The sequence below is a fragment of the Saimiri boliviensis genome, chromosome 3, assembly GCF_048565385.1.
Source record: "Saimiri boliviensis isolate mSaiBol1 chromosome 3, mSaiBol1.pri, whole genome shotgun sequence".
Taxonomy (NCBI): Eukaryota; Metazoa; Chordata; class Mammalia; order Primates; family Cebidae; genus Saimiri; species Saimiri boliviensis.
The window spans coordinates 69058095-69084752 of record NC_133451.1 but is presented as its reverse complement, the minus strand read 5'-3'; the positions used below and the strand labels follow the sequence as shown (position 1 = coordinate 69084752).

Genomic DNA, 26658 nt, shown 5'->3' with positions numbered 1-26658 from the left:
GGTGTCTCTTCACGGCCTCTCTGATAGGGGCACTAATCCCATTCTTGAGACCTCTGTCCCCAAGACCCTATCATCTTCCAAAGGCTCCATTTCCTAATACCAATAACCTTAGGGGGAAAGAGTCTTACTTACTGTACTAAGGACTCCAAACAGCTGGCACCTGCCATAGCTCACTGTGGTGAAGATGGAGAATGGTGGGAGCATGGGGAAGGAAAGGCAACAACCGGTCTGGAGACAGAGAGACCAGTTTAGGAGGCTCTAGATACAATCCAGGCAAAAATTACAGCTGGGGGTAGCCCCCTTTGCCTCTGGGCTGAACTGTGCAGCCATGAGGCCTCCTGTCTCTCCTACTACAGGCCATCCTGAGTGACTGAGTTTGGCACAGCAGCACTGATTCTGCTGATGTTTCTTAATGAAGATCTTTGGTATTCTACATTCACAAATTCTCACTCCTGAACCATTTTTTCTTCAACTGTACATTAGCCTGAAAAGTAGTCATTAACTCATGGTTTGTTATGTGCTGTCAACTTTAGGAAGAACTCACCTATCTGCTGGTCTGGTGATAGTAATGTAGTTCTTTCTCTGATGGCAAGCACCATTGAGGATGGCAGTAGTGGTGGAACGTGGGCGCAGTGCAGCATTCACGAGCGCTCTGTAACACACAGTTGCCTCCTTCATCAAGACAGTGATGTTCCTTCTCTCTCAAAAGTTTGTGTCCTATTCCTGACCCCAGAAGGCAGATACATTTATTTTCTAGCCCAGACTATCTTGTCTTTAAGTAAGCCCACTTCTTTAACAGGAAATCATTGCCAAGAACTCCAGTGCTGAATTTAGAAACACCCAAACCCTTTTCTAACCTCTTCTACTTCTGTAGTTGCTCTAACTAACCCTCCCCAAATTTAGGGAATCCTAATCATTGTTTTTAAAGAAGATTATTTTTAACATTCAGTTATAGCTGTGTACGCTAATAAGAGAAGTCTCTTCACCGTTTTCACTTACCTCGTCTTTTATTAAGAATAAAATACTTTTCGGGGGTGAGGGGACAGGGGAGGGATAGCATTAGGAGAAATACTTAATGTAGATGATGGCGCGATGGATGCAGCAAACCACCATGGCACGTGTATACCTAAGTTACAAACCTGCACGTGCTACACATGTACTCCAGAATTTAAAGTACTGAAAAGAAAAAAGAATAAAATACTTTTCTTAAGATGTAAAAAAAGGGAACCATGACCAAAGATTAAGTGAACGTATCTATTTTTTATTATGAAACATTAAATTTTGACACACTGCTTCATTTGCTTTTTTAAAATCTATTATCTGACTTAAACCTATTCAGCAAAAATGCCAATAAATTATATAAATCATAGTTTGGGTACTTTTAAAACTAGGAACATAATATGTTTTATGATAAACAATAATACTAAATCTGAGTTGTGTGAACTGTTAACCTGAAATTTGTTTTAGATGTTTAGCTTAAAATAAAAAGAAAATCAATCACATTAATACACCATTGGAAAAGTTTCTCAGCAACGCCCTCCACATCACTGTGTCAGCATCCTTCGGCTTCTTCACTGAGGTACGGAATGCAGCCATATGTAGGTGTCAAGGCACTCATTCTAAACTGTCCTATCCTGCACATCTTAGATATCACATTAGATGGAGGGTTGATATGCACCAACCCCCAGCCCAGGTGATCTTGCTTTTAAATAAACTAATTTCTTCAAAAGAAAATCATCAACTAAACTCAAATGCTGAATTGAGAAATAATAATTCCAATTCAACATATTCAATCAAATGTGTTAGCAGTTAAAAGTCACAAATTTTGAAAAGTGAACAACCAATGAACTAAGGCAAATAGCACTGCCACCACATGCCTTAAAATGGTGTATTTTTGGTGTTTGAAGCTCTTTGAAAATTATATATTGGGACAGTTAAGATGGATTTAAATAAAAGATGTATGTTCTACATAAATTTAGTTTTAAGGTTTTCAACATGGGTGGCAACATTACAAAAATATATCAATAGTCTTAATAGTGAATGTTTTCCACTTGGTTTCTAAATCTTTATTTTCTGTGGAGGTAAACCAAAGTTTAGATTCCATCTTCAAAGTTACGATATAATCTCTCTTTTTCCTAGAGATTTTAAAGCTAGATATGATCTAGGTCCTTGCCAGGATCTTCACTTTCATCATCCTCATCCTCTTGGTCTCCAGATTCAAGTTCATCCTCTTCTTCAACCTAGAGGAAAAAGACTCATTTAATATTGTGAAAATTTGTTCATGTCACATTCAACATTTAACAATATTTATTATTTTATTACTATTATTATTATTATTTTGAGGCAGAGTCTCGATCTTGTCACCCAGGCTGGAGTGCAATGGCATGATCTCAGCTCACTGCAACCTCTGCCTGCCAGGTTCCAGGGATTCTCTTGCCTCAGCCTCCTGGGTAGCTGGGATTACAGGTACCTACCACCAAGCCCTGCTAATTTTTGTATTTTTAGTAGAGATAGGTTTCACCATGTTGGCCAGGCTGGTCTCGAACACCTGATCTCAGGCAATCTGCCTGTCTCAGCCTCCCAAAGTGCTGGGATTACAGGTGTGAGCACTGCACCTGGACAAATTTTGTATTCTAGTAACTACAGTAGAATATGCCATCTGATTTCTTTGATCTGATGCCCAAGGCTCTCTGTCATCTCTAATATGAATGAGATATTATCAGTTAGCTTTGCTGATAAATGGCTATACCACTTCACACACAAATGTGAACCAAACATGGCAAAAGATAATGACACACTTGGGTGACAATAGTCTTGTTACCACATGAACAATCAAATGAATTCACTTTCTAGGCTCAAGATCCAAGACAAAATAGTTTATAAGTACTGAAAACTGAACCTAATGTGTGTCTTAAGAAAATTCAATGAACACAGCGAACACAGTGTAGATGATACCATATTCATGAACCCACATATCCATTCCTGTAATATAGCATGACTCTTCCATGGTACATTAAAAATCTTTCAAATGCATTACATTAAAACATAATACAAATCGTTTTTGAAGACATTTTAATCTTACTGGATGACCAAGATCCTTGAGTTTATTCTTCAATGACAGTATTTTCTGATCTTGATCGGCCAAGAGCACCAAGAGATCATCCTGTTCTTTTTTAGAATCTGTAATTTCCAACTCTAGTTTGTCTTTCTCAGTTTGTAAAATGGCAATGGTACTATTAGATGAATCCAGCTGTTCTTTAATGGCAGTTCTTTCCTCAGACAGAGCTTTAATTTCATTCTAGGAAAAGAAAGGTGAAAGGCAGGAATCTAAAATTAGCATTCATTTTCCTAGAGTTTTTAACAAATAGTTTTTTTCTATGACAAATCACTGTACTTGTTCAACCTAAAGAATTTAGGGGTGGGGGTTAAGGGTACAGGAGTAACATGAGAATCTGTTAAACTGTTTATCAAAAATGGTTATTGCAAAAAAAATGTTTAACATCCAAAAAATAGTTTTAGTTAGCTATTCCTCAAAAAAACCTTTAAGAGATATAAAAAAAGCATTATCATTTCAGATAATCAGAGGAGTAAACAGAAACATAAAGCATTTTACAGCACAAGTCTAATTAACACCAGAATTTTAGAACTCAAAGCTCAAAAAAATATTTTTTATCCCAACTTCAAGCATAGAATTAAATTAAAAGAAAATAGCTTCAAATAAAATCTATGGTTTAAAAATAAAATAATTTGGCCACAAAAAACATAATTATACATTATTTTCCTTATTTTCACTAATGTGACCTCATTTCTTTCTTCATGCTATTTATTCTGATGTCTCTGTCACACAATAATATGCTGGCAGGATTTAATGTGCCTATGTTCCACAGCTTACGGAAAGCCTACATGTGGCTTGTGCATTAGCGAAATTTGTACTTCTTGTTTTGTTATTGTGATTAGATACTGATCTTAAAAAAGAAAACACAGGCCAGGTGTGGTGGCTCATGCCTTTGGGAGGCCAAGGTGGGTATCACCTGAGGTTAGGAGTTCAAGACCAGCCTGGCCAACATGGTGAAACCCTATCTCTACTAAAAGTACAAAAATTAGGGAGGCATGGTGGTGGGTGCCTGTAGTCCCAGGTACTCAGGAAGCTGAGGTTGCAGTGAGCCAAGATCGCACTACTGCACTCCAGCCTGGGCGACAAGAGCGAGACTCTGTCTCAAAAATAAATAAAATAAAATAAAACACAAATATTTTCAATAAATTTTACTTTTATAGTACATGCATATACATGCTTATCTTACATATTCAATATTATTTGAAATAGTATTTTTAAAACTTTATTTGTGGCTAGGTGTGGTGGCTTACGCCTGTAATCCCAGCACTTTGGGAGGCCAAGGTGGGCAGATCACGAGGTCAAGAGACCGAGACCATCATGGCCAACATGGTGAAACCCTGTCTCCATTAAAAATACAAAAATTAGGTGGGTGTGGTGGTGCACACCTGTAGTCCCAGATACTGAGGAGGCTGAGGCAGGGAATCACTTGAACACGGGAGGCAGAGGTCGCAGTGAGCTGAGATTGTGCCACTGCACTCCAGCCTGATGACAGAGCAAGCCTCCGTCTCAAAAACAAAAAACAAAAAACTTCATTTTTACCATGTTAAATCATCAATGTAGGAGAGAAAATGTTGTGAGATAAAATTATACATCATTAGCTTTCTTCATCAATTTAAGAATTTGAAAGATACATAAAATTTCCTAGAGTTTATTTCATGTTATATGCAGTAAATAAAAGGTGCACCAAAAACCAACCTTCAACTCTTTAGTCTCTTGTAATAATGCTGACAGTCTTCCTTCTACATCAGTAGTTTTGGTGGCTATTACAGTCTCGCTCTCTCCTTGTACCTCAGCTGATTTTGCCTGAAATTAGAAATTGGGGAAAAAAAGATGTTTCTTAAACATTACAATCAATATGAACTCCCAAAGTGGTTATTTTCTTGCTATTTTGAGATTTTGCTTTCAGTAACAGAGAACATAGTTCCTTAAGCATTTACGTGCAGCAAAGTGCTCTCTACTGTCAGATGAGCTATTTCTACATGGAAGAGCATCAAATCTCATAAGAGTATGAGGAAGGCGGGGCAAAGGTGTCTCAAGGTAAGTAAGCCCAGAAAAGTAATCGGCAAGGCAGCTGTAATGTAGTAACACAGCATTTAATAAACACAGATTATTTTTCAAAGACCTTCCTTCATATTTCCTATAAGTTAAGTCCATACTATCATCCTAGATAGACAGGTAGATAAATTGAGCCAAATGTCGCTATTAGCAAAATGCAAATCTTTTCTCAAGTGGTAGAGGAGCACTTCTGAATAACAGTTTTTCAGTCTTTCCTTGTCTTTTTTTAAAAAAACACTAGGAAGTGGGGTGTTGACATAATAAATATCTAAAACAGTGGAAGTAGCTTTTGAACTATGTAATGGGTGGAGACTGGAAGAGTTTTGAGGTACATGGTAGACAAAGCCTGCATTACCTTGAAGAGACTGTCGGTAGAGATATCGACATGAAGCGATTCTGGTGAGAGCTCAGAAAGAAAAGAGCAGAGTTACAGAGAAGCTTCATGGCCATAGTGAGAAGAATGCTGGCAGAAATATGAATGTTTGATTTTGCTGAGGTCTCAGATGAAAACTAAGAATACGTTACTGGGAATTGGAGGAAACGCAATCCTTGTTATAAAGTGGCAAATAACTTGGCCAAATAGTGTTGTAGTGTTTTGTGGAAAGCAGAACTTATAAATGCTGGGGTTTCTAAATAGTGGTGGAGTGTGGCCTGGTTTCTGCTTGTTGCTTAAAGTAAAATGTGAGAGAAAACAGATAAATTGAAGAGGGAATTGCTAAGCAAAAAAGAATCAGAATTAGAAGATTTGGAAAATTCTCAGTATACCTATATTGCAAAAGTATGAGAAAGCATGCTCGGGAGAAAACAACAAGGGATTCTGATAATTTTATGATAGCAGAAAAGCTGCCAGCTTGAACTGAAAGGACAGAAATAGAATGTAATACCAGCAAAATAAACTATTAAGTAACTGAATAAACTAATCTGGTGAGTCTGACTATCATATGACTGCCACCATGGACAAGAAGCCTATGTTAGTAGAACACCAGCTACTAAGTATTCTAAAGAGAAGGTGCTATCTGATGAATTTGTTTATTTTCACTGTGACTAAGAAATAATACATCAACCTTGTGTTTACTGTCTTCCAGAAGGAAAAAAAGAGAAAACTCACAAATGCTTCTGTTTTCTGTAACAGTTCCTGCTTTTCTGTCTGTAGTTTGGTGATCTCCACAGATTGTGAGTTTAACTGAGACTTTAAAGTTGCCAGTTCCTAAGAGACAAAAATAGTTGAGTCATAACATTAAATGGTATTAATTTAATCAAGGAAATATTTATAGGGAGACATTTAAAAAAATGATTCACAACTTCCTAGTTTTGAAATCTAACTTTAAAGAACTATTCTTGAGCTTTGGGTTCAAGATGGAAAATTTAACACATTCATTTACTTCTGCTCCCTCCTGAAATCCCATGTAAAAAAAAAAATCATAAAGAGAGGAAGGGAGAGGAGAAGGAAGAAGGAAAGGAAGAATGGGAGAGAGACAGGAAGAAATCTATAAAAGAGAATAAGAGAAGGGAGTAATATAACTGGGGAATCTGAGAAAGCAAGTAATAGTGGTAACTAACTCAGCACACCTGAGAAAGCTGAAAGCTAGGATGACCACCGAGAAAGTTAAGCTATTGCCTGACTTAAAATGAATGCATTAACTACCAGAAAGTTGGGGAACTGGTATCACTAGATACCTCTGGAAGCACAGATAAAAATAAGGTTAAAAACTGCAGCATTGGTTAAAAGAAATGATCTTTAAATAGATCTTGATGATCTATTTAAGAAAGAGATCATCAAGAAATGTCTCAATCTTATGATCAGGCAACTGTTCCTCCTCTCTTGGCTGAAGACTTGACGTTTATTATGTGGCTGGGACAAGACATCTTTAGATTAGGGACCACCAAACATAGATGAAAGCAGTAGTTCTCTAATGAAAACCAGAGTATTAACTGAAGGTTTTAATTTATGCTGAAATTTCCAAACTTCTCACCCTCTCCTCCCCTCAAAAAAAGTACAAAAAGAGAAAGGCAATTATAACAATGGCACTCAGCCAGGAGTAATTTCTCCCCACATCCCCGTTGAGGACATTTGGTAGTGTCTGAAGACACGGAGTAAGTGATGGGACAATGGCAAGTAAAAGGCTCTTTTCTTTTGGTTCTCTTTAAAATTTCTATCATGTACTTTTGTGGCTTTTCTAATGTAATTTTTTAAAAAGTTATTAAAATGAGTTATATTTAGTTTTCTGTATATAGTATTTTACTATATATGATAAAAAACAAAACTGTCACTTAAAAATATACATTTTTTTTAACGATCTAAAGCTTATAAAGGTAAATCAACTGGAGAAAGTAAAAATATTAAACAGCAATTCTCTTTTTATAAAATATTAAAGTTTCACTGGGAAACAATTAGTTTATTTTTACTTAGGATTTACAAACTAAGGCTATACATTAGTAACTTAATTCCCTTTAATTTTGATACAGTTCTTATTAAGTAGACTTAATAAAACCAAAACAGCATAATTTTCCCACACAAATAAAACACTGTGAACAAATACTGGAGACCTGAAAATCCTCAATGGTAAGTTATTCTTTTTCAAAAAAGGTCAGATTTTTAGAATCTACTCTGAAGTATATGAACATTATCAAAATAAGACAACATTTGTCTGTGTTCAGTCATTTCTCTTTCAAAGCACCCATGTCAGCGGGCTAGGACCAACTGATTTGTGGAGGGAGAAGTCAGTCAGTTATAGGTTAGTAAGAATGGTCACTTTTTTAGTATTGCTTGGATTTAAAACAAAAAAGAAATATGCATTTCTTTTCTAATAAAAAAGGAAGGAGGGAAAGAAGAGAAGAAAAGAGAGGAGAAAAGAAAAAAGAAACCATAAGCCCAGAACCTGTTTGGGGATAATATACTAATGAGCAATCTGATACGTTATTCTAGAGTTTGCTTCCAACTGCTACATTATTTAATTTTAAGTGTAAATAGTTCTTTTCTCTTTTTTGATTCTTTGCTTGAACAATACATTAAATTTTCTCATTGGATAAAGGTAAATCTGTATGATCTAGTTTCATAGGAATTTATAAATACTATAAATTAAGCAAGTAGAAAAAAGTTTAATTTGCTTTTCTAGATGTTATAAATTACCACTGCAGAAAAAGTTTATTTTGCTTTTTAGCTGTGGTCATTTAATTGAGATATACATAAGTTTACCTTTTGTTTTTCTCTTTTCCAATTCTAAAATTCAATATTTTCTAGACAAAACAGTTTAAAAACCCTATACACTTAGTCAAGCAATTATCATGGTATATGAAACTTAGGCATAAGACTTTACATTTTCTTATTTGCAATTTAAATTTTTCCTTGTTAGTTCACTGATAATATGAATGAGATGCTGAGATATTTAAACAAAATAATACCTCTGAAAACTAAAAACACAATATAAAGCAAAGTACCATTACCATATAAATATAAACAGCTTCTAGATTTTCAAATGGTTGTCTTATTTAAATTTTACTTACATCTGATAATACAGTTCTAGATTTGTAAAACTAAAGGGCTGTTATTCTATTATAATTAAAACATGACAAAGTAGAAATGGGTCAAAGTGAAAAATAACCTGTTTTAATTCTGCAATTTCTTCAAAATCTCTAGCTGAAGCGATTGCTGAAGACTGTTCATTTGTGCCAGATGTTTGGGAAGATTTCTACAAATAGCACAGAAATAAACTATAAAAACATATTCAGTCTAAGGAGATGAGAAAAAAAAACAAAACAGAACTGTATACATATAATCTATATCATATATGTGCTTACCAAAAAATTTTCATCAACATTTTAATTTTTATGTCCAAGATAAAATTTCAACACAGCACATACTGTCTATAACTTTTTCATGGCTAAAAATCTATTTGTATTTTACCAAGCAATTTATTAAACCTAAGCATTTACCTGCAATCATATGGAGAAAGAGCATAAAAGCAAACATTACATAATTGCCATGTATTAGAAGAGTATTCCACTTAAATTTTACAACAATAAACTAGACATTACCACTACCATTTCATAGATTAGGAAACAAGTTTAAATTCAATGAGCCAGGAAGCATTGAAGCTTAAACAGTTTGACTCCAAAGTTTATCCTGTGAACTGCTTTTTATTTTTTTGGAGACAGAATCTCCCTCTGTCACCCAGGTCGGGTGCAATGGTGTGATCTCAGCTCACTGCAACCTCTGCCTCCCGGGTTTGAGAGATTCTCCTGCCTCAGCCTCCCTAGTAGCTGGGACTGCAGGAGCCTGCCATGCTGCCTCACTAATTTTTGTATTTTTAGTAAAGACAGGGTTTTGCCATGTTGGCCAGGCCAGTCTCAAACTCCTGACCTCAAGTGTTCCGCCCACCTCAGCCTCCCAAAGTGCTGGGATTACAGGTGTGAGCCACTACACCTAGCCCATCCTGTAAAACCTTAACATGATACTCTAGCTTAAGAGATTCCAGAAAAAAAAAAAATAGACAGGATAATGAGAATCACTCTTGAACTCTTATTTTAAATTTTTAAATATTTACTTACCAAATTTTCAATCACAGAGTCCTTTTCAGTCAGCTGGCTTTGTAAAAGTTCCCGATTCTGTTTTAGTTCTTCAATTTCTTCTCTCAATCTACTAATTTCTTCTGGCTGAATGCCATTCATCTGAGCCCCCTCACTGTAAGAACCTTGATGCTGATTGTCTTTTCCTGTTAGACAGGTGTAACATTTTAAAAGCCAACGAGAAACTTAGGTTTTTCAATTTTTAACTAGAAGATTCAAATATATAATTTTCTTAATTCAATTACTTTGGCACCACTTTTGCAATCACATTTCATCTTTGCAGAATGGTATATTGATAAAAATAGTGAACTGATAATATCTTCCAGATTTCTGGGAGAAAAAACAGCACAGTCTTGACTAAACTGCATGGTCAGGTGATCTATGATTAAGAAATACAGTAATTTTAACTCCAATTCTGTCAGGTGAATATGAGAAAATAAGATCCCTTTAAAAATTCTTTACAAGCATCAGAGGAAATACTATTTACAAGCAGTGGAACACTTGCCATTTGCCAGGCACAACTTAACATTTTCATTTATTATTTCATTTAGTTCTCTTCTTTTTTAATTTTTTTTTTCTTTTTTTCATTTAGTTCTCAAATGTTATTACCATCTTCATTTTGCAGAAGAGGAAACTATTACAAACTCACCTGGTGGGCTTGTAATAGTTACTGATTCCTACACCTAATCCCAGATTAATTAAATCAGAAACACTATTGTGGTAGCAGCATTGGTATTTTTTTTTAAAAAGCATCCAGGAGATTCTAACATGCAGCCAGGGTTGAAAATCAATGGGCCAGAAAAACAGGCAGCAAGAAGCTTAGACTTCAGTCTCTAAAGGTCCAGTCTTAACTACTCTTAACTATCATACTGTTTTGCTTTAAACTCTGATTTACATTTTTGTCACCATGATACTAGTCCACCAAAAGAATCTTACTTGGTCTAGCTCTTGAGGAAAGAATGACCTGGGTGCTACTATAGTGATGGCCCAGCTGTACTTACCTAGCTGTATTTTAAGAAGATTATACTGGTCCTTGTGCTGCTGGATCTGAGATACTTGCTGTGTGACTGCCGTCTGGAGCTGTTCATTTTGACATTTTAATGTAGAAACCTCCTGCCTTAATTCCTCAAGTTGCAGATCCTGTGAAACAAACATAATTCATGTGTTTTAAATTCATACTAGTTAGCCTTAAGAAGGAGAACAAATTTTTAAAATTAGAGGGCCATTTAAAAATTTACATCAAACTATTTAAGAAATTTAGTATATGTATGTATAAATATGCATCTGTATATATTTAATATTTAAAGACAATGAGAAAATATAGGAAATTGAAAAAAGAGCTTCTAACTCTTACCATCATAATAAAACTATAGTTGGAATTTGATGTATTTCTTTATTTTCTTCTAATTTGGTCCCAATTCATGTTTTTAAAATTTGCCATAATTGGTCCAAATATAATTCTGTAGCCTTTAATTTACTTGCCATTCTACCATAATTTCCCCATATTGCTACACAGTTTCAACACATAATTTTTAATCCTAACTATCTGATTAAGTAAATGCAATACAATTTATATTCAATGTTTTTGAGCTAAAGTGACAAATTTCATTACAATAAATATTTTGGTCCATATAATTGTTTTCCTGAATTTTGAAGAATTTCCTTAGGATGAATTATCAAATGTCATTCAAAGCATATAAACATTTTATAGCTCTAGATGCTTGTGGCCTAATGCCAAATAGCATTTTAAATGGTGAGAATATTTAAAATGAACATTTATAAAGAAAAGTCATTAGAGTAACTGTGTCAAATCACTCTTTTTTTCTGCCAACTCAACTGTATTTGTAGCCCCAAGTACAGACTCTACATCACATTCCAATTATTTGTTTTTCCACTGTTCCAAAGATACTATTATATTTTACCAACTGGAAATGTCTCCATATATGCACCCAGATATAGATGAAATCCTAATAACCATGAGTAGTTTGATGATTCAGATTTTACCAACCTAAGATTATAATTTATTGATTTACTTATAAAAGGAAAAGATTAGAATTAATGCTAAATATGCCACAATGTTTTCATTCTTTTTTAAAATTTTAATCTCAGTAGGCTGGGCACAGTGGCTCACTCCTATAATCTCAGCACTTCGGGAGGCTGAGGTAGGAGGATCACTTAAGGTCAGGAGACCGAGACCAGCCAACATGGTGAAATCTCATCTCTACCAAAAATATAAAAATTAGCCAGTGTGGTGGCACACGCCCGTAATCCCAGCTACTTGGGAGGTTGAAGTGCAAGAATTGCTTGAACCTGGGAGGCGGAGGTTGCAGTGAGTTGAAATTATGCCACTGCACTCCAGCCTGGGTGACAAAATCAAGAGTCTATTTTTTAAAATTATATATTTTATTATTTTTTTATTACAAAGATGGAGTTTCACCATCATGGCCAGGCTGGTTTTGAACTCCTGACCTTGGGTGATCTATGCATGTCAGCCCCTCAAAGTGCTAGGATTTCAGGTGTGAACCACCACGCCCGGCTTTTTTTGAAACTTTTAAACCTCACAAAAGACTCTGTCAAAAAACCCCAAAAAAACCACTACTCAGTAATACAGATTGTGGGGAAGAAAATAAGATATAGGCAGTTACCAATTTAAAGGGTTCTATATATGCTTTTATTTGTCACACCTGCCATAAACTATGCACAGTTATTAGCAGGCAGGTGTGGACAGCAGTAGAGAAAGGGATGAATCTGTCCCACAGGGTCTGCCACTATCGTATTTTTTTATGACACTGGAATTTTAACAACATTAATAACCTCATTTTTTCAGCATCTTCTAGAATCAAGGTAAATACCATAAGAAATTAAGTGAGAGGAAAAGTAAAGAAAATATTTTGAAGGAATGTAATGAAAGGCTTCGGGTACTTAACACAACTCAAGGAATGAAAGTTCACTGGTCTCCTGGAAAGAAAATGTCAACTGATGATTCTGCAAATGTAGTTTCATCTTTATCCACTCATCATTATCTAATAAATCAGGGTATGGTGCTTAGCACATATTATGCACTCTGTTTGTTGAATACTCAGATGCTTTGAAAAATAATGAGTTTTGCTTTCTATATCCTCTTTCATTTGAAATGCCAGAAAACATTCTTCCTTAAAGCACCAAGTGCCTATTGGTAATCAGAGGGTATACACAATTCATTAGTACTTACTTGCTCTCGAATCATATTTTTGTAGTGAGTCACAATATTGTCATGCTGTTCTAATGTTTTCTTCACCTCTTCTTCTTTTTTATCTTCTTCACTGGACTTATAAATAGCCTTAGTTATAACACCTGTAAAAGAAAGCTTATTTCAAATTTATTTTAAACAGTTTAAATACTAACTTACTATTAAGACTTAGTAAAAACATATAACCTAACTCCATGATAGGTAAGAAATAATCTCAATCTTACTGAAAGCCATATGTCCTTCAGTGCACTACAGATCAAGAGCTAGGAAAAAAATACACCTTTAGAGTTCTCATATAACCTACATGTATCCAGAATATACATGTACAATATAAACATAATTACTTTCCATCATATATCAAAATAAATATTCAGTCTTACCTTCAAGTTCCTTTACCAGCTTTGTAAACTCATGATCAAATATCATGTATTCTGGACTGGGAAAGTTTGGCTGGGGTTTCTGAGACGCTCTGGAATATAACTCATGTTTGCTAATAAATCCTAGTTTCTCTATGAAATTCTCTTTGCCAATCCTCTTTTCTATTAGTTGTTTTAGTTTCTCTCTATGGAGATAAATATATTGAGATGCTTAAAAAAATAAATAAAAACAAACATAGAAGTTTGGTCTACATAATACTTTGGCATAAAAAATGCATCATTATCTCTTGATGCCAATAGTCATCTTCCCTTTACTTACTTCATGTAGCTCTCAAGTGAGTTATCATTGAAGTAAATCGAAATGCCCAACAAAAGGGCACACAAGCCTTGGACCAACTGTTCTTCTTCTCCAAGATTTTCTGCAATTTGTCCTGTAAGCTGAAATCTTTGTTAAGGAGGCTAAGGATTCATACTATCTAGAATATTTTGCAATTTGAATTTGACATACATTAATACTTCGTATAGCGAGTCCCCCATAAGAAATTCCATGTATAGGCTAGAAGAAGTGGCTCACGCCTGTAATCCCAGCACTTTGGGAGGCTGAGGCGGGTAGATCACCTGAGGTCAGGAGTTTGAGACCGGCCTGGCCAACATGGTGAAACCTCGTCTCGACCAAAAACAGAAAAATTAGCCGAGCGTGGTGGCAGGCGCCTGTAATCCCAGCTACTCAGGAGGCTGAGGCAGGAGAATCGCTTGAACCTGGTAGGTGGAGGTTGCAGTGAGCCGAGATTGCACTACTGCACTCCAGCCTGGGCGACAGATAGAGACTCTGTCTCCAAAAAAAAAAAAAAAAAAAAATTCCACATGTTATTCCAAGCCAGCATAAAACAAACTGCACATACACACACATTAAGCAAGCATCATTATAACTTTAACAGTTTAAAAAGTTGTAATGCAGATAAGATAGTACAGAATTCAAATATTCTGGGCATAGAGCTACTTCTAATTGAGAAGGAAAACTAAAAAAGATATAAAGACTTACATGTTCATTACTAAATCATAAAGGATACAAATGGAACATTGGCTGAATTGTGAAGAAAATGTGTTACTGCAATGGGACAATTGCTTAGCCAGGTACAAAGCAACATTAACAATCCAACTCTTGTCTGTATTTTGCTTCCCTGCAATAGATAAGTTGGTAGAAATCTTTTCATTTAGTGTACGTTTTTCAAACTTAGTATTGCCCTAAGATTCCTTCCATTCGCAGAAAAAGTACTTTAACATCTTATAAGAGATAAGCCAGACATCCAGTTGTAAAAACTGAACAAGAGAACAAATTCTTGTATGCACCAAGGCTGCCTTCCTAAAATGCACAGTGCAGAAATCAGAATTGATTCATGTTCAGAGGCATATACTGGATTATTTAAAATACCACTGTATAAAAACCTTGTCTGCTAAGGAAAAAAAAATTATAGTGTGCAGGCTTTAAAATAATCTATTAATCCCAAGACAATTTACAATATATTTGCCAGGTAAATTTATGATATTTCAGTTAAAAGTTTGAAAACAAGTTCATGATAAAAGGAAAATTCTACTTCCTTTAAAACAAAACAAAACAAAAAAATCAAGAAAAAAAAATCCCCTGAATCATTTAGTCAAATTCTGTCAGAGAATATATTCCCTAACAATAAATAAACCATACTACAAATTCAGTGATAACACACAAGATAATGAGCAATCACAAACATCATCAAGAGGAAGATTTAAATTAGCCAAGTGCCCCAAACCACTAACTACTGCTGCCAAGTATAGTTAATATTGAAAATTAGCATATCTAGCAAAATTAGTTTTCAAAATTTCAATACAACACATTTACATCTCCTAGGTAGAATATTCTCTTAGTTCCTAATTGACATTGCCGATATTTATATTCTTATAACCTGTATTAAAAAAAATACTTGCTTGAAATAAAACAATGTGGCTGGGAGCAGTGGCTCACATCTGTAATCCCAGCCCTTTGAGAGGCCGAGGTAGGTGGAACACGAAGTCAGGAAATCGAGACCATCCTGGCCAACATAGTGAAACCCTGTCTCTATTAAAAATACAAAAAATTAGCTGGGCATGGTGGCATGTGCCTATAATCCCAGCTACTTGGGAGGTTGAGGCCGAAGAATCGCTTGAACCTGGCAGTCAGAGGTTGCAATGAGCTGAGATCATGGCACTGCACTACAGCCTGGTGACAGAGTGAGAATGTCTCAAAAAAAGAAATAAAATAATGAAAAGCAGAATAGTAACGCATCACTTTGAGGCAACTGTCATAAAATGTACAAAATATAATTCAAAGACCTAGACAAGGAATAAATTTAAAGTAACCATGACTGTGTTCTGAAAAATTTCTACCACCCAGGCTGTTCTAATTTCACAAACCTTGATGCCAAGATCTTAACTCTAGTATAATTTATTTTTAGTTATAGTTAATATTGAATTAAGTTCAAACAGGACTTCTTCAAATGATTTGTCAAGTAAGCACTGATGCTAATTTAGTTTTTACATGGTGCATTATTTTTACTTTTTCCTGGCCTCTATGTCATTACCATGCCCATAATGTATCTTCAAATCATCCATGTAAACTGGAAAGTTAAAAACCAGTCATTCTCAACTGACTAGGTACTATAGGAAACTTACAACTACTCGAGTTATAAATGTAAATGTTTTGTTCATCTACCTGGTTATATGTAAGTTCATTATTATTTAGAATAACCATTTGCAGGTACCAAATATACACACACGGTGTATATAAGAACATCCTATGAAATCACTGGCTGATGTATGAGTAAAAAAATAGAATAAATTTAAATCAGAATCTTCTAAAAGTATGGCTTTTGGGGTCTAATTGAAGGATAAGATGAGCAAAGTCAAATATAACCAGTTAGAAGACAGAATGGAACACTCCATTTATTAAAGAAACAAAAAAGATAAAAGTATTCAGGAGAGAATCTAATCAAAATGGTATAAAACCTAAACAAGAAACATTTTAAAACATTCCTAAAGAGCATAAAAACAGACACAAACCAATAAAAAGCTACCATGTTCATAGATAGGAGATGCAACATCATAAAGATATTAATTCTAAGTTAATTTATAGAAGTAATGTGCCTGTAATCCCAGCACTTTGGGAGGCTGAGGTGGGTTGGATCACCTGAGGTCCAGAATTCAAGGCCAGCCTGACTAACATGGTTAAACCCTGCCTCTACTAAAAATACAAAAATTAGCATGCCTATAGTCCCAGCTATTGGGAGGCTGAGGCAGAAGAATTGTTTGAACCTGGGAGGTGGAGGTTGCAGTGAGCAGAGTTCACACCACTGCACTCCAGCCTGGGCAACAGACTGAGACACCATCTCAAAAACAAAACAAAACAAACAAAAAAAAACACAAAATTAATGTGTCAAATAAAAATTACTATGAGTTTTCTTTTCTATTTTTTTTGCTAGTGGAACAAATAACCTGATTCTGAAGATCAAAAGAAAAAAGTGAGATTAGAGATACTGTAAAAAAAAAAAAAAGAAAGAAAGAAAAATAGAGAACAGTAGATCATGAACAGGCAGGAATCAAGAGACAGAATACAAAAATCCAGAAAAATGGGTCCACATACAAATGAGAATTTAGCATATGAAAAATGTGGCATATAACCATCAGTGAGTTACAGACTTAAAAGATTTGGGGAAAACTAGATAGCTCTCTAGAAAAAGATCAGTGGATCTGTAACTCATGTAGTTCGCTGAGAAAAACAGAACAAGAATTAAATGCAAAAAACAAAACAAAACAAAAGTGAAGGTATAAGATGAAAATAGAAGCATAAATTCCTTAGAATCTTTTTTGAGGGAAGTAGGGACTGGGTCTCGCTCTGTCTACCAGGCTGGAGTGCAGCAATCATAGCTGACTGAAGCCTTGAACTCCCGAGCTCAAGTGATGCCCCCACCTCAGCTTCCAAAGTGCTAATATTACAGGTGTGAGCTACCATGCCTGGCCTAGTAAATTCTTAAAATCTGAACACAAAAAGGCCTTTCTAAGCATGACTTAAAATGCAGAAAAGGCAAATGACATACCAGAAAAAAAAAAAGTCTGTAACTTCTATTAAAAACAAGAGGTAAGTACTTTAATATAAAATGGGTGGAGGATATGAATTTTAAAGTACACACTTCTTCCCAGAGCCCCTAGATTGTGTGAACCATTGAGGAGATTTGAAAAAAACAAATGGAGGCTAAAATTGTAATTTGAGAACATTCTGAGGGGTAATTAGAAACCACAGATTTTACAGGATAAAAGAGAATTACAAACAAAATATTTGAAGCTGAGGGCTGGGTGTGGTGGCTCATGCCTATAATCCCAGCACTTTGGGAGGCCAAGGTGGGTGGATCACCTGAGATAGGAGTTTGACACCAGCCTGGCCAACATGGTAAAACCCTGTTTCTACTAAAAATACAAAAATTTGCCAGGCGTGGTGGACACCTGTAATCCCAGCTACTTGGGAGGCTGAGGCAGGAGAATCGCTTGAATTCAGAAGGTAGAGGTTGCAGTGAGCTGAGATTGTGCCACTGCACTGCAGCCCAGGCAACAAAAGCGAGACTCCGGCTCAAAAACAAAAAACAAAACAAAACAAAACAAAACAGAAAAGGGCATGATGGAACTTTCTGGGATTATGAAAATGTTCTATATCTTGTTTTGGGTGGTGGTTACAGAGATGCACTCAAACACCCAAACTCATCACATGAAACACAGAAGGTCTGTGCATTTTATTGTATATAAATTAATACCTTAAAAAAATGCCTTTTAAATGACTGATATGTATATTTATAAATTCGATAGGCTAAAGTGGCAAAATACATATGTAAGTTATTGACACGTGTTAAATCATGCTCATACACAAAGATACAATTCATAACAAGACCTTGTTTATTACTACCCACATTATTCAACTGAAACCCATGCCCAAACATAGATATTAAGGTACACTCCTTTTCTGCCAAACACTCACACAAAACAAAACAAAAATAGCACTTTCCCTGTATACAGAAAAAACTAATCCTTAAATGGTAGTTCTAGCATATGGATTATATTCAGAATAATCCATATTTAATTTAAAATATTTTAAATCACAAAATCATACTTACTATTGTATATTTAAAATAATCTGGTACAAAAGTCATCACGTTCTTTCATATGCTGATTGACTAAAGACAAAATTCTTAACCCTAAATTCTAGTTCCTTTAAAATGGCTTCAGAGAAAATAAATAGGCAAGCTTGGAGAAAAAACAAAAAAATCAAAACCAAGGAATTCCAGAAAGTGCAAGCAATCCCCAGAAGAAGCATTAAGTATAGATTCAGATTTTCATTCCCACAGTGTTTAGTAACACCACTACAATATCCCATGGAGAAAAATTGGAGAGCCACTTAGGATAGAGATAAATTGGCCGACACGCAAAAGTGTGAGTAGAATGTAACTTCAAACAAGCAGTTAAAAAAAAACCAATCAGCAAAACCCAAGACAGAGAAAAAGCTTTGCTGTAAGAGTAAAATGCCTAAGCTTAATCAAGTGATACATACCCGTCTGTCGATCTTATCACCCTGCAAATTATATATTACAAATTATTCATACATACTACTACTTTAGAGAAGTCTAAATCTGGAAAAATCCCTCAAATACTTTTTCATAGTCTCTCTATAGACTCAATTCAATCATTTGGGACAGGATAGTTCTGATAATACTTCTTTTATACAATAAAAAGAGGATACATTTAGAGGATATATCTTTTAGAAGAGAAAGGATAATTTTACAGCACTCTGATTACTTAAGAAAGGGGAAGACGCCACCATCTTTAGTACTTCTCATCATGCATTCATTGTAACTTCAATGTTAAAGTGAAGTCTGTGGTGATGATGACGACGAGACAGTTAATTACTGTTTGGCTTTTTTAAAAAACTGTTTTTAACAGATAGTAACATGAGGATGCCAAGTAATAAATAGGTAAAGATATAAAAATTTGGGGTAGTTTTTTAAATCTCTAAGAGATAAGTGATAAAGAAAGACAAAGTAAGCTTTCAACTAAAGTAAACCAGTTCTAAACTTTAACTTCCTTTTCACTACAGTTACTTTTTAAGCTTTCATTTATGATTTCCATGGATGGTAGACTGATGTTTCTTTAAAAGCTCAAAATGAGGAAAAATTAAACGAGTGTGGAAGAATTAAAAACTAAAGAAGGACACAGCCACATTATTATGGGGAGTGGGCAGGATAAGTCTATTGCTAGAGCAGTATACAGAACAATTATAGATTTAGCTACATTTTTACTCTCCCTGACTCTAAATGTCAGTAATTTTACAGTTTTGCTAAAGCATGAACTTGAACTGTTCAATAGCAAGATTGGTACATGTGGGCAAATCATGTAACAGTAAAGTAACATTTCTAAATGCCTAGCATCTACTCTTCAATAAAGCTTTGTTGTTCTCATTAAGAGTCCAAGACACGCAAAACTTTTTGTTGTTTTCCTTCATCTTAGTAGGTAAATTATATGCACTGGGACTTGAGGATTTAAGAACTCACAAACATCAAGGGGATATACTGTATAACTATATGTACAATGGACCACTATTCCATTGCTTCCAGATGATCAGTTGCTTTGGGAAGAGAAAGAGGGAAATACACAGCTATGAACTACATTACTCTATTTCTTCCCATAAACTAACTTGAATTCAGTTACTGAGAAGAAAGAGAAAATTACATGCAAAGAACTGTAGATAATTTAAAAACAAGACAAAACCCCGTATTTTCATCATGATGCAGACCTTATAACTATTTGGCAAAACTATCCCTACAAGAGTACTTATTGCTTTTTCTCCACAAAGCTGTTTCTGGTTACAATAAACTAATAAGCAGAATTTTTGTCCTTTTTCATCTGCATCTAAAGACACCCTTAAATCCTTGTATCACTGATACTAAAACATATAGCCAGAACTTTATTCCGTTAGAGAAGTTTCATGCAAAACTTTACCTGTGAAAGGATATTGGTGCACTGTTGCAGTAAAGAAACTGGAGGGTTGCCGATACTTGTAGCAAGTTGAACCCTGAGCAACTGTTCTTTCTGGGTAGCATTTTCTTGCAAAGCATGGGCAAGGGCCACAGCAGCACACCAGTTTGAAAGTGAATCAGTAGAAAACAATCCTCCACATAATAACTGCCCAGCTGAGACTGAATTACCTGTTGCTACAAAGATGGCAGGCAGACAATAAAAATATATTAGATTTTGATGTTAACCAAATTTTAAATAAATTGTTGTTTTCTGTACACATAGTGTGAAATACCATTAAATATAATTATTAAATGTGTTACTTAGCAGTATTAAATATACTTTCAAAATGGTAAGAGTCTGCTTTTCAAAGCAAAATGAACAATGAGAAAGTTATCTTGGAAGAAAAGTAACAGAACAAAGAAATGCAGGGTGAGGCTGGGATGGTGGTTCATGCCTGAACTTTGGAAGGCCAAGGTAGGTGGCTCCCTTGAGGCCAGGAGTTGGTGGTGCACTCCTGTAGTCCTAGCTACTTGGGAAGCTAAGGCCTTGATCACTTGAGCCCAGGAGTTTGGGGCTGCAGTGACCTACGATTGCACCACTGCATTCCAACCTGGACAAGAGTGAGATCCTATCTCCAAAAGAAAAAAAAAAGAAAGAAAGAAAGAAAGAAAGAAAGAAAGAAAGAAAGAAAGAAAAGGAAAACGAAACACAGGTTGAGTGTCCTTATCCAAAAGGCTTGGGACCTTAAGTATTTCAGAAAGAAAATGTGGCATATACACATAATGGGGTACTATTCAGCCATATAAAACAATGAGATCCAGTCATTTACAACAACACAGGTGAACCTAGAGATCATTATGTTAAGTGAAATAAACCAGGTACATAAAGACAAACATTTGTTCTCACAAATAAGTGAGAACAAATAAAAATTAGAACGAAATTATTTGCCATCAATGGTAGAAGGTAAAATTTATTTACCTTTATTTGTGGAATCTAAAAATCAAAACAATTGAATTCATGGACAGAGAGATAAGAAAGATGGTTATGAGAGGCAGGGAAGGGTAGTAGGAAGTTGGGGGAAGGAGGGGATAATGAGTACAAAAATATTGTTAGAAAAAATGAATATGACGTACCACTTGACTGCACAACAGGGTGACTCTAATAAAAAATGTAAGTGTATATTTTATTTTTTATTTTTTTTGGAGACAGAGTCTCACTCTGGTTGCCCAGGCTGGAGTACAGGGGTGTGATTTTGGTTCACTGCAGCCTCGACCTCCCAGGCTCAGGTGATTCTCCCACCTCAGCCTCCCATGTAGCTAGGACTACTGGCGTATGCCACTATGCCTGGCTAATTTTTTTTTTTCGCAAGACGGAGCCTCACTCTTGTTGTCCAGGCTGGAGTGCAATGGCATGATCTCGGTTCACTGCAACCTCCACCTCCCAAATTCAAGCAATTCTCCTACCTCAGTCTCCTTAGTAGTTGGGATTACAGGCACCTGCCATCACTCCTGGCTAATTTTTGTTATTTTTAGTAGAGGTGGGGTTCACCATGTTGACCAGGCTGGTCTTGAACTCCTAACCTCAGATGATCCACATACCTTGGCCTCCCAAAGTGCTGGGGTTACAGGAATGAGCCACCATGCCTGGCCTAATTTTTTGTATTTTTAGTTGAGATGGGGTTTTGCTATGTTGCCCAGGCTGGTCTTGAACTCCTAGACTCAAACAATCTGCCTGCCTTGGCCTCTCAAAGTGCTGGAACTATAGATGTAAGCCACCACGCCAGGCTTATGTATATATTTAAAAATTACTAAATTAGTGCAATTAGATTGCTTGAAACACAAAAGTCAAATGCTCGAAGGAATGTTAAAAAAAAAGCATTTCAGATTTCAGATTTGGGATGTTCAACTTGTATTATAATACTTTAGGCATCAAACTAATGATGGTTAACATTCCAAAAAATTATTACCTTAATTAAAAACAACATTTCTAAAACAAACTTAAGGAACTACCACATTTTGATCATTCGACTACATCAGCGTCTTATTTTCACTAATGGTCAGTGATTTTTTCACGTTAATTAATTTTTTATCAAAAAAAATTTTTTTAGTAAATATAATTAAACAGACAAATTCTAACAAAAAACCTCAATGTATGTAATTAAAATGATTTTTATTGATGTTTCCAATTACCTTTACAAAATTGCTCTTAAAGTTTAAAGTTAACAAAGGTAAATACTTAAAAAATTTATCTTACGTAAGATGAAATATTTAAAGAACCCATAAAAAGGGTAATGGCTCTAACCTATACTAGAACAACAGACTGAACAAAGTTAAACATGATCTAATGGTAAAATTCATTCTTTTAAAATATTTTTATTTTTGAGACAGAATCTTGCTCTGTTCTCTAGGCTGGAGTGCAGTGGCACAATCTCGGCTCACTGCAACCTCTGCCTCCTGGATTCAAGTGATTCTGCCTCAGCCTCCTGAATAGCTGGGATTACAGGTGCCTGCCACCATGCGCAGCTGAGTTTTGTATTATCAGTAGAAATGGGGTTTCAACATGTTGGCTAGGCTAGTCTTGAATTCCTGGCCTTAGGGGATCCCCCCACCTCAGCCTCCCAGTGCTGGGATTATAGGCATGAGCCATAGCACCTGGCAAAATTTATCTTCAGAATGACAATTATAATTAACAGTAGATTCTGTTACGGGCATCTATACATGCTAAGTTTTGGAGTGAGTATTTTAGGTAATGTAATGCATGTAACTGTATTAATCCTCACAATGTTCCTAATGCAGTATTATCCCCACATACAGATAAGTATTATTATCCCCCCATAACTCAGTTAAGACTCAAGTTAAAAAGTTATATGGCAAAAGTGATACAGCAAAAGTGAAAATTCTGCAATGCAAACTCTAGTCTGACTCCAAAACCTATTGTCTAAATTGACCTGCAGGCCTTAGAATTCAGTTGTTTTTCTCCCCCTTCTCCTAAGCATGTTTTAGGTTAAAGCATACAAATAAACATTCGATTAAAAGTTTGAAAGACAATGATTTGCTTTTTCAAATAAAAATTAGAACTAAATTATTTACCATCAATGGTAGAAGGTAACAGTGTCGACACGATTTCTCCTTGTCCTTTTTGGTTTTTATACAAGAAACACTGGAAACAATAGAGAACAGCACAGCGCAAAACAAATGGCTGCCTTTCATTAACCATGGACATGAGAAGTACTACAATTGCCGGTCTGTTGCATTTAAAAAGAAAAGAACAAAATAAAACATTGCAACCCATGTATATAAGTCAATAACTGGTCATTTTTGTTGATTGAAGAATCATAACCAGAACGCCAGCAAGTTAATTAAGTATTTCCATCTCTATTTCACAGAAAACTTTAGCTAACAGAAATGAAGTGACTGCTTACTTAAGGCATACAGCTAGGATGTGGATGATGTGACATTTGAATCTAAGTATCTAAATTCCAAAGACTACCAACTCTTTTAAAATACCAAAACATTATTTATCTTATCAGATAATTTCTAGTTTCAAAACACACAACTCAACTTCTTTAAAAAGAGTAAGATGTGTATATGAAAAAAAAAATGTGTATATGAAACACATTAACAACGCAAAGTTTTTACTTCCTCAGAGTAATCTCAGTATTTCCCTTCTTCTACCTTGGTGGGTTTGAAGGTGCATTTACAGATGCAAAGTAGTCCTGGTTTACTTGGCAGCCCCGAATAACTTCTGACACAGTATTTATGGTCTGTTAAGGGGAGAAAAGGAAAAGAACATTTAGAGAAATTAAGTCAAGAAGGAAAATCTCTTTTCAATAGAAAAAAATGTTATATCCCACTTTTAAAGTGCCAAAATTCAGACCAAAAAAACATTAATGATAGCATTATAATCTTGTAACACTTGCTGAAGATAAAATTTTAAAGCTTATAAGCATGGGTCTCCAATAAAAATAATACAACATGCATTTTAAATCTCAGAAACTATAATAATACTCTCTATAAAATATCTATTTCCATAAAAACAGAAAAAGGGCCAGGCGTGGCGGATCACGCCTGTAATCCCAGCACTTTGGGAGTCTAAGGCCGGCAAGATCATGAGGTCAGGTGATCAAGACCATCCTGGCCAACATGGTGAAACCCTGTCTCTACTAAAAATACAAAAAAATTAGCCAGGCATGGCAGCACATGCCTGTAGTCCCACCTACTCAGGAGGCTGAGGCAGGATAATTGCTTGAACCTGGGAGGTGGAGGTTGCAGTGAGCGGAGATTGCGCCACTGCACTCCAGCCTGGGCAATAGAGAGAGACTCTGAAAAAAAAAAAAAAAAAAAAAAAAAGGTTTTAAAAGAAAAATCAGAGAACAAATTTAAAACATTAAAAAATTCAAGTTAAGGAAAAAGTTTTTTAAAAAAAGACTATCTCAAAACATGTTATACAAGATAAATATATACAATTTTTGTTAATTAAAAATTAACTTGTAAAAAGACAAATTATCCATAAAGTCTACTAATAGAGTCGCAGAAAGAGAAGAGAAAAGAGGCCAGGTGCAGTGGCTCACTTGAGGTCAGGAGTTCAAGACCAGACTAGCCAACATGGTGAAACCCTGTCTCTACTACAAATACAAAATTAGCTGGGTGTGGTAGCGTGTGCCTGTAAGCCATAATTTGGGAGGCTAAGGCAGGAGAATTGCTTGAACCCGGGAGGTGGAGGTTGCAGTGCACCGAGATCACACCAGAGCACTCTGGCCTGGGCAACAGAGTGAGACTCTGTCTCAATACAACAACAACAACAACAACACAGAAAAGAGAAAACTATCAAAGAATGCCAAAAACATCCTCTGAACTGAAGGATACGTGTTTCCAGCTAAAAGTGCCTAGTGAATGATAAAAATAACTGGGGAACAAGGGAGTGGGGAAAAGGTCTACAGGAAAGTACATCATCAGTAAATTTCAGAAAACCATCAAAGTTTCTAGAGAGAAAGATTACAAAACAAAACAAAAAGAGTAGAATTATAATGGCTTCAAACTTCCTAAAGAGCAACACTGGAATGATGTTCTAAAACCTGAGAGTTGGTGATTTCCAACCCCGAGTTCCACATCTAGCCAAACACAGAATTCTGAAAGTGGAGAAATGACATTTTCAGACATGAAAGAGCTAAAAAAAAAAAAAAAAAAAAAAAAAGATCTTGTCATTTACTGGGTTTTTTTTTTTAAAATTAAAAAGAATAATGGCAGGATGCAGTGGCTCACGCCTGTAATCCCAGCACTTTGGGAGGCTGAAGCAGGCAGACCAACTGAGGTCAGGAGTTCAAGGCCACCTGGCCAATGTGGTGGAACCCTGTCTCTAATAAAAATACAAAAAATTAGATGGGCCTGGTGGCAGATCCCTGTAATCCCATCTACTTGGGCGACTGAGGCAGGAGAATTCCTCAAATTCGGGAGGCAGAGGTTGCAGTGAGCTGAGATCACGCCATTGCACTCCAGCCTGGGTGACAAGAGCAAAACTCTGTGTCAAAACAAAAAACCCCCAAAACCCCCCAAAAAAACAACCAACCAACCAACAAACAAAAAAAAAAACAACAAAAAAAGAAAATTAAGAAAAATAAAATAATGAACCAAGAGATAGAGGAAAAAGAGAGGATCTAGGCCAGGAGCATTGGTTCACATTTGCAAACGACTTTGGGAGGCCAAGATGGGTGGATCATTTGAGGTCAGGGGCCAAGATAGGTGGATCATTTGAAGTCAGGAGTTTAAGACCAGCTTGGCTAACATAATGAGACACTGTCTCTACTAAAATTATAAAAATTAGCCAGGTGTGGTGGCAAGCATCTGTAATCCCAGCTACTTGGGAGGCTGATGTGGGAGAATTGCTTGAATCCAGGAGGCAGGAGTTGCAGTAAGCCGAGATCATGCCACTGCACTCTATGCTGGGCAACAGAGTGAGACTCCGTACAAAAAAAAAAAAAAAAAAAAAAAAAAAAAGATATGAGATCCAGATAACCAAGTCGGGAGAGAAGTAAAGGAAATCCTAGGAGGATTGCAAAAGAAAAGACTCAGGACAAAAGACATGGGGCAGAATTAAAACCCAGACTGGAGTAGGAGAATGGAGGGTGTGCAGATGGCCTGAGGTGCAGAGTGAAGTATTAAGCACATGATTGTTAAGCATATATACCTATGCATATATAGAGTAACAATAAAATGAAGAACACAATTATGACTCATGGATGAGAAAAATAT

General features: G+C 35.7%; 1 protein-coding gene across 2 annotated transcripts in view; it reads right to left on the bottom strand.

Moving 5' to 3' along the window:
• Nucleotides 1-988: 988 nt before the first annotated feature.
• The window catches only part of USO1 (USO1 vesicle transport factor), an 80622-nt gene continuing 54952 nt past the window's right edge, over nt 989-26658 (bottom strand). Inside the window, exons 11-25 of one of the 2 annotated variants that reach the window (XM_010342616.3) lie at nt 24085-24173; nt 23500-23654; nt 20393-20604; nt 18948-18968; nt 14413-14523; nt 13662-13780; nt 13346-13527; nt 12948-13069; nt 10738-10876; nt 9719-9882; nt 8773-8859; nt 6279-6377; nt 4811-4918; nt 3083-3298; nt 989-2240 (exon numbers count right to left, since the gene is read on the bottom strand). In XM_010342616.3, the coding sequence (XP_010340918.3) occupies nt 2151-2240; nt 3083-3298; nt 4811-4918; nt 6279-6377; nt 8773-8859; nt 9719-9882; nt 10738-10876; nt 12948-13069; nt 13346-13527; nt 13662-13780; nt 14413-14523; nt 18948-18968; nt 20393-20604; nt 23500-23654; nt 24085-24173 (1914 nt within the window). In that variant the 3' untranslated portion in view covers nt 989-2150. The remainder of the gene's footprint in view (nt 2241-3082; nt 3299-4810; nt 4919-6278; nt 6378-8772; nt 8860-9718; nt 9883-10737; nt 10877-12947; nt 13070-13345; nt 13528-13661; nt 13781-14412; nt 14524-18947; nt 18969-20392; nt 20605-23499; nt 23655-24084; nt 24174-26658) is intronic. The other variant, XM_003931984.4, reaches the window with a different exon arrangement.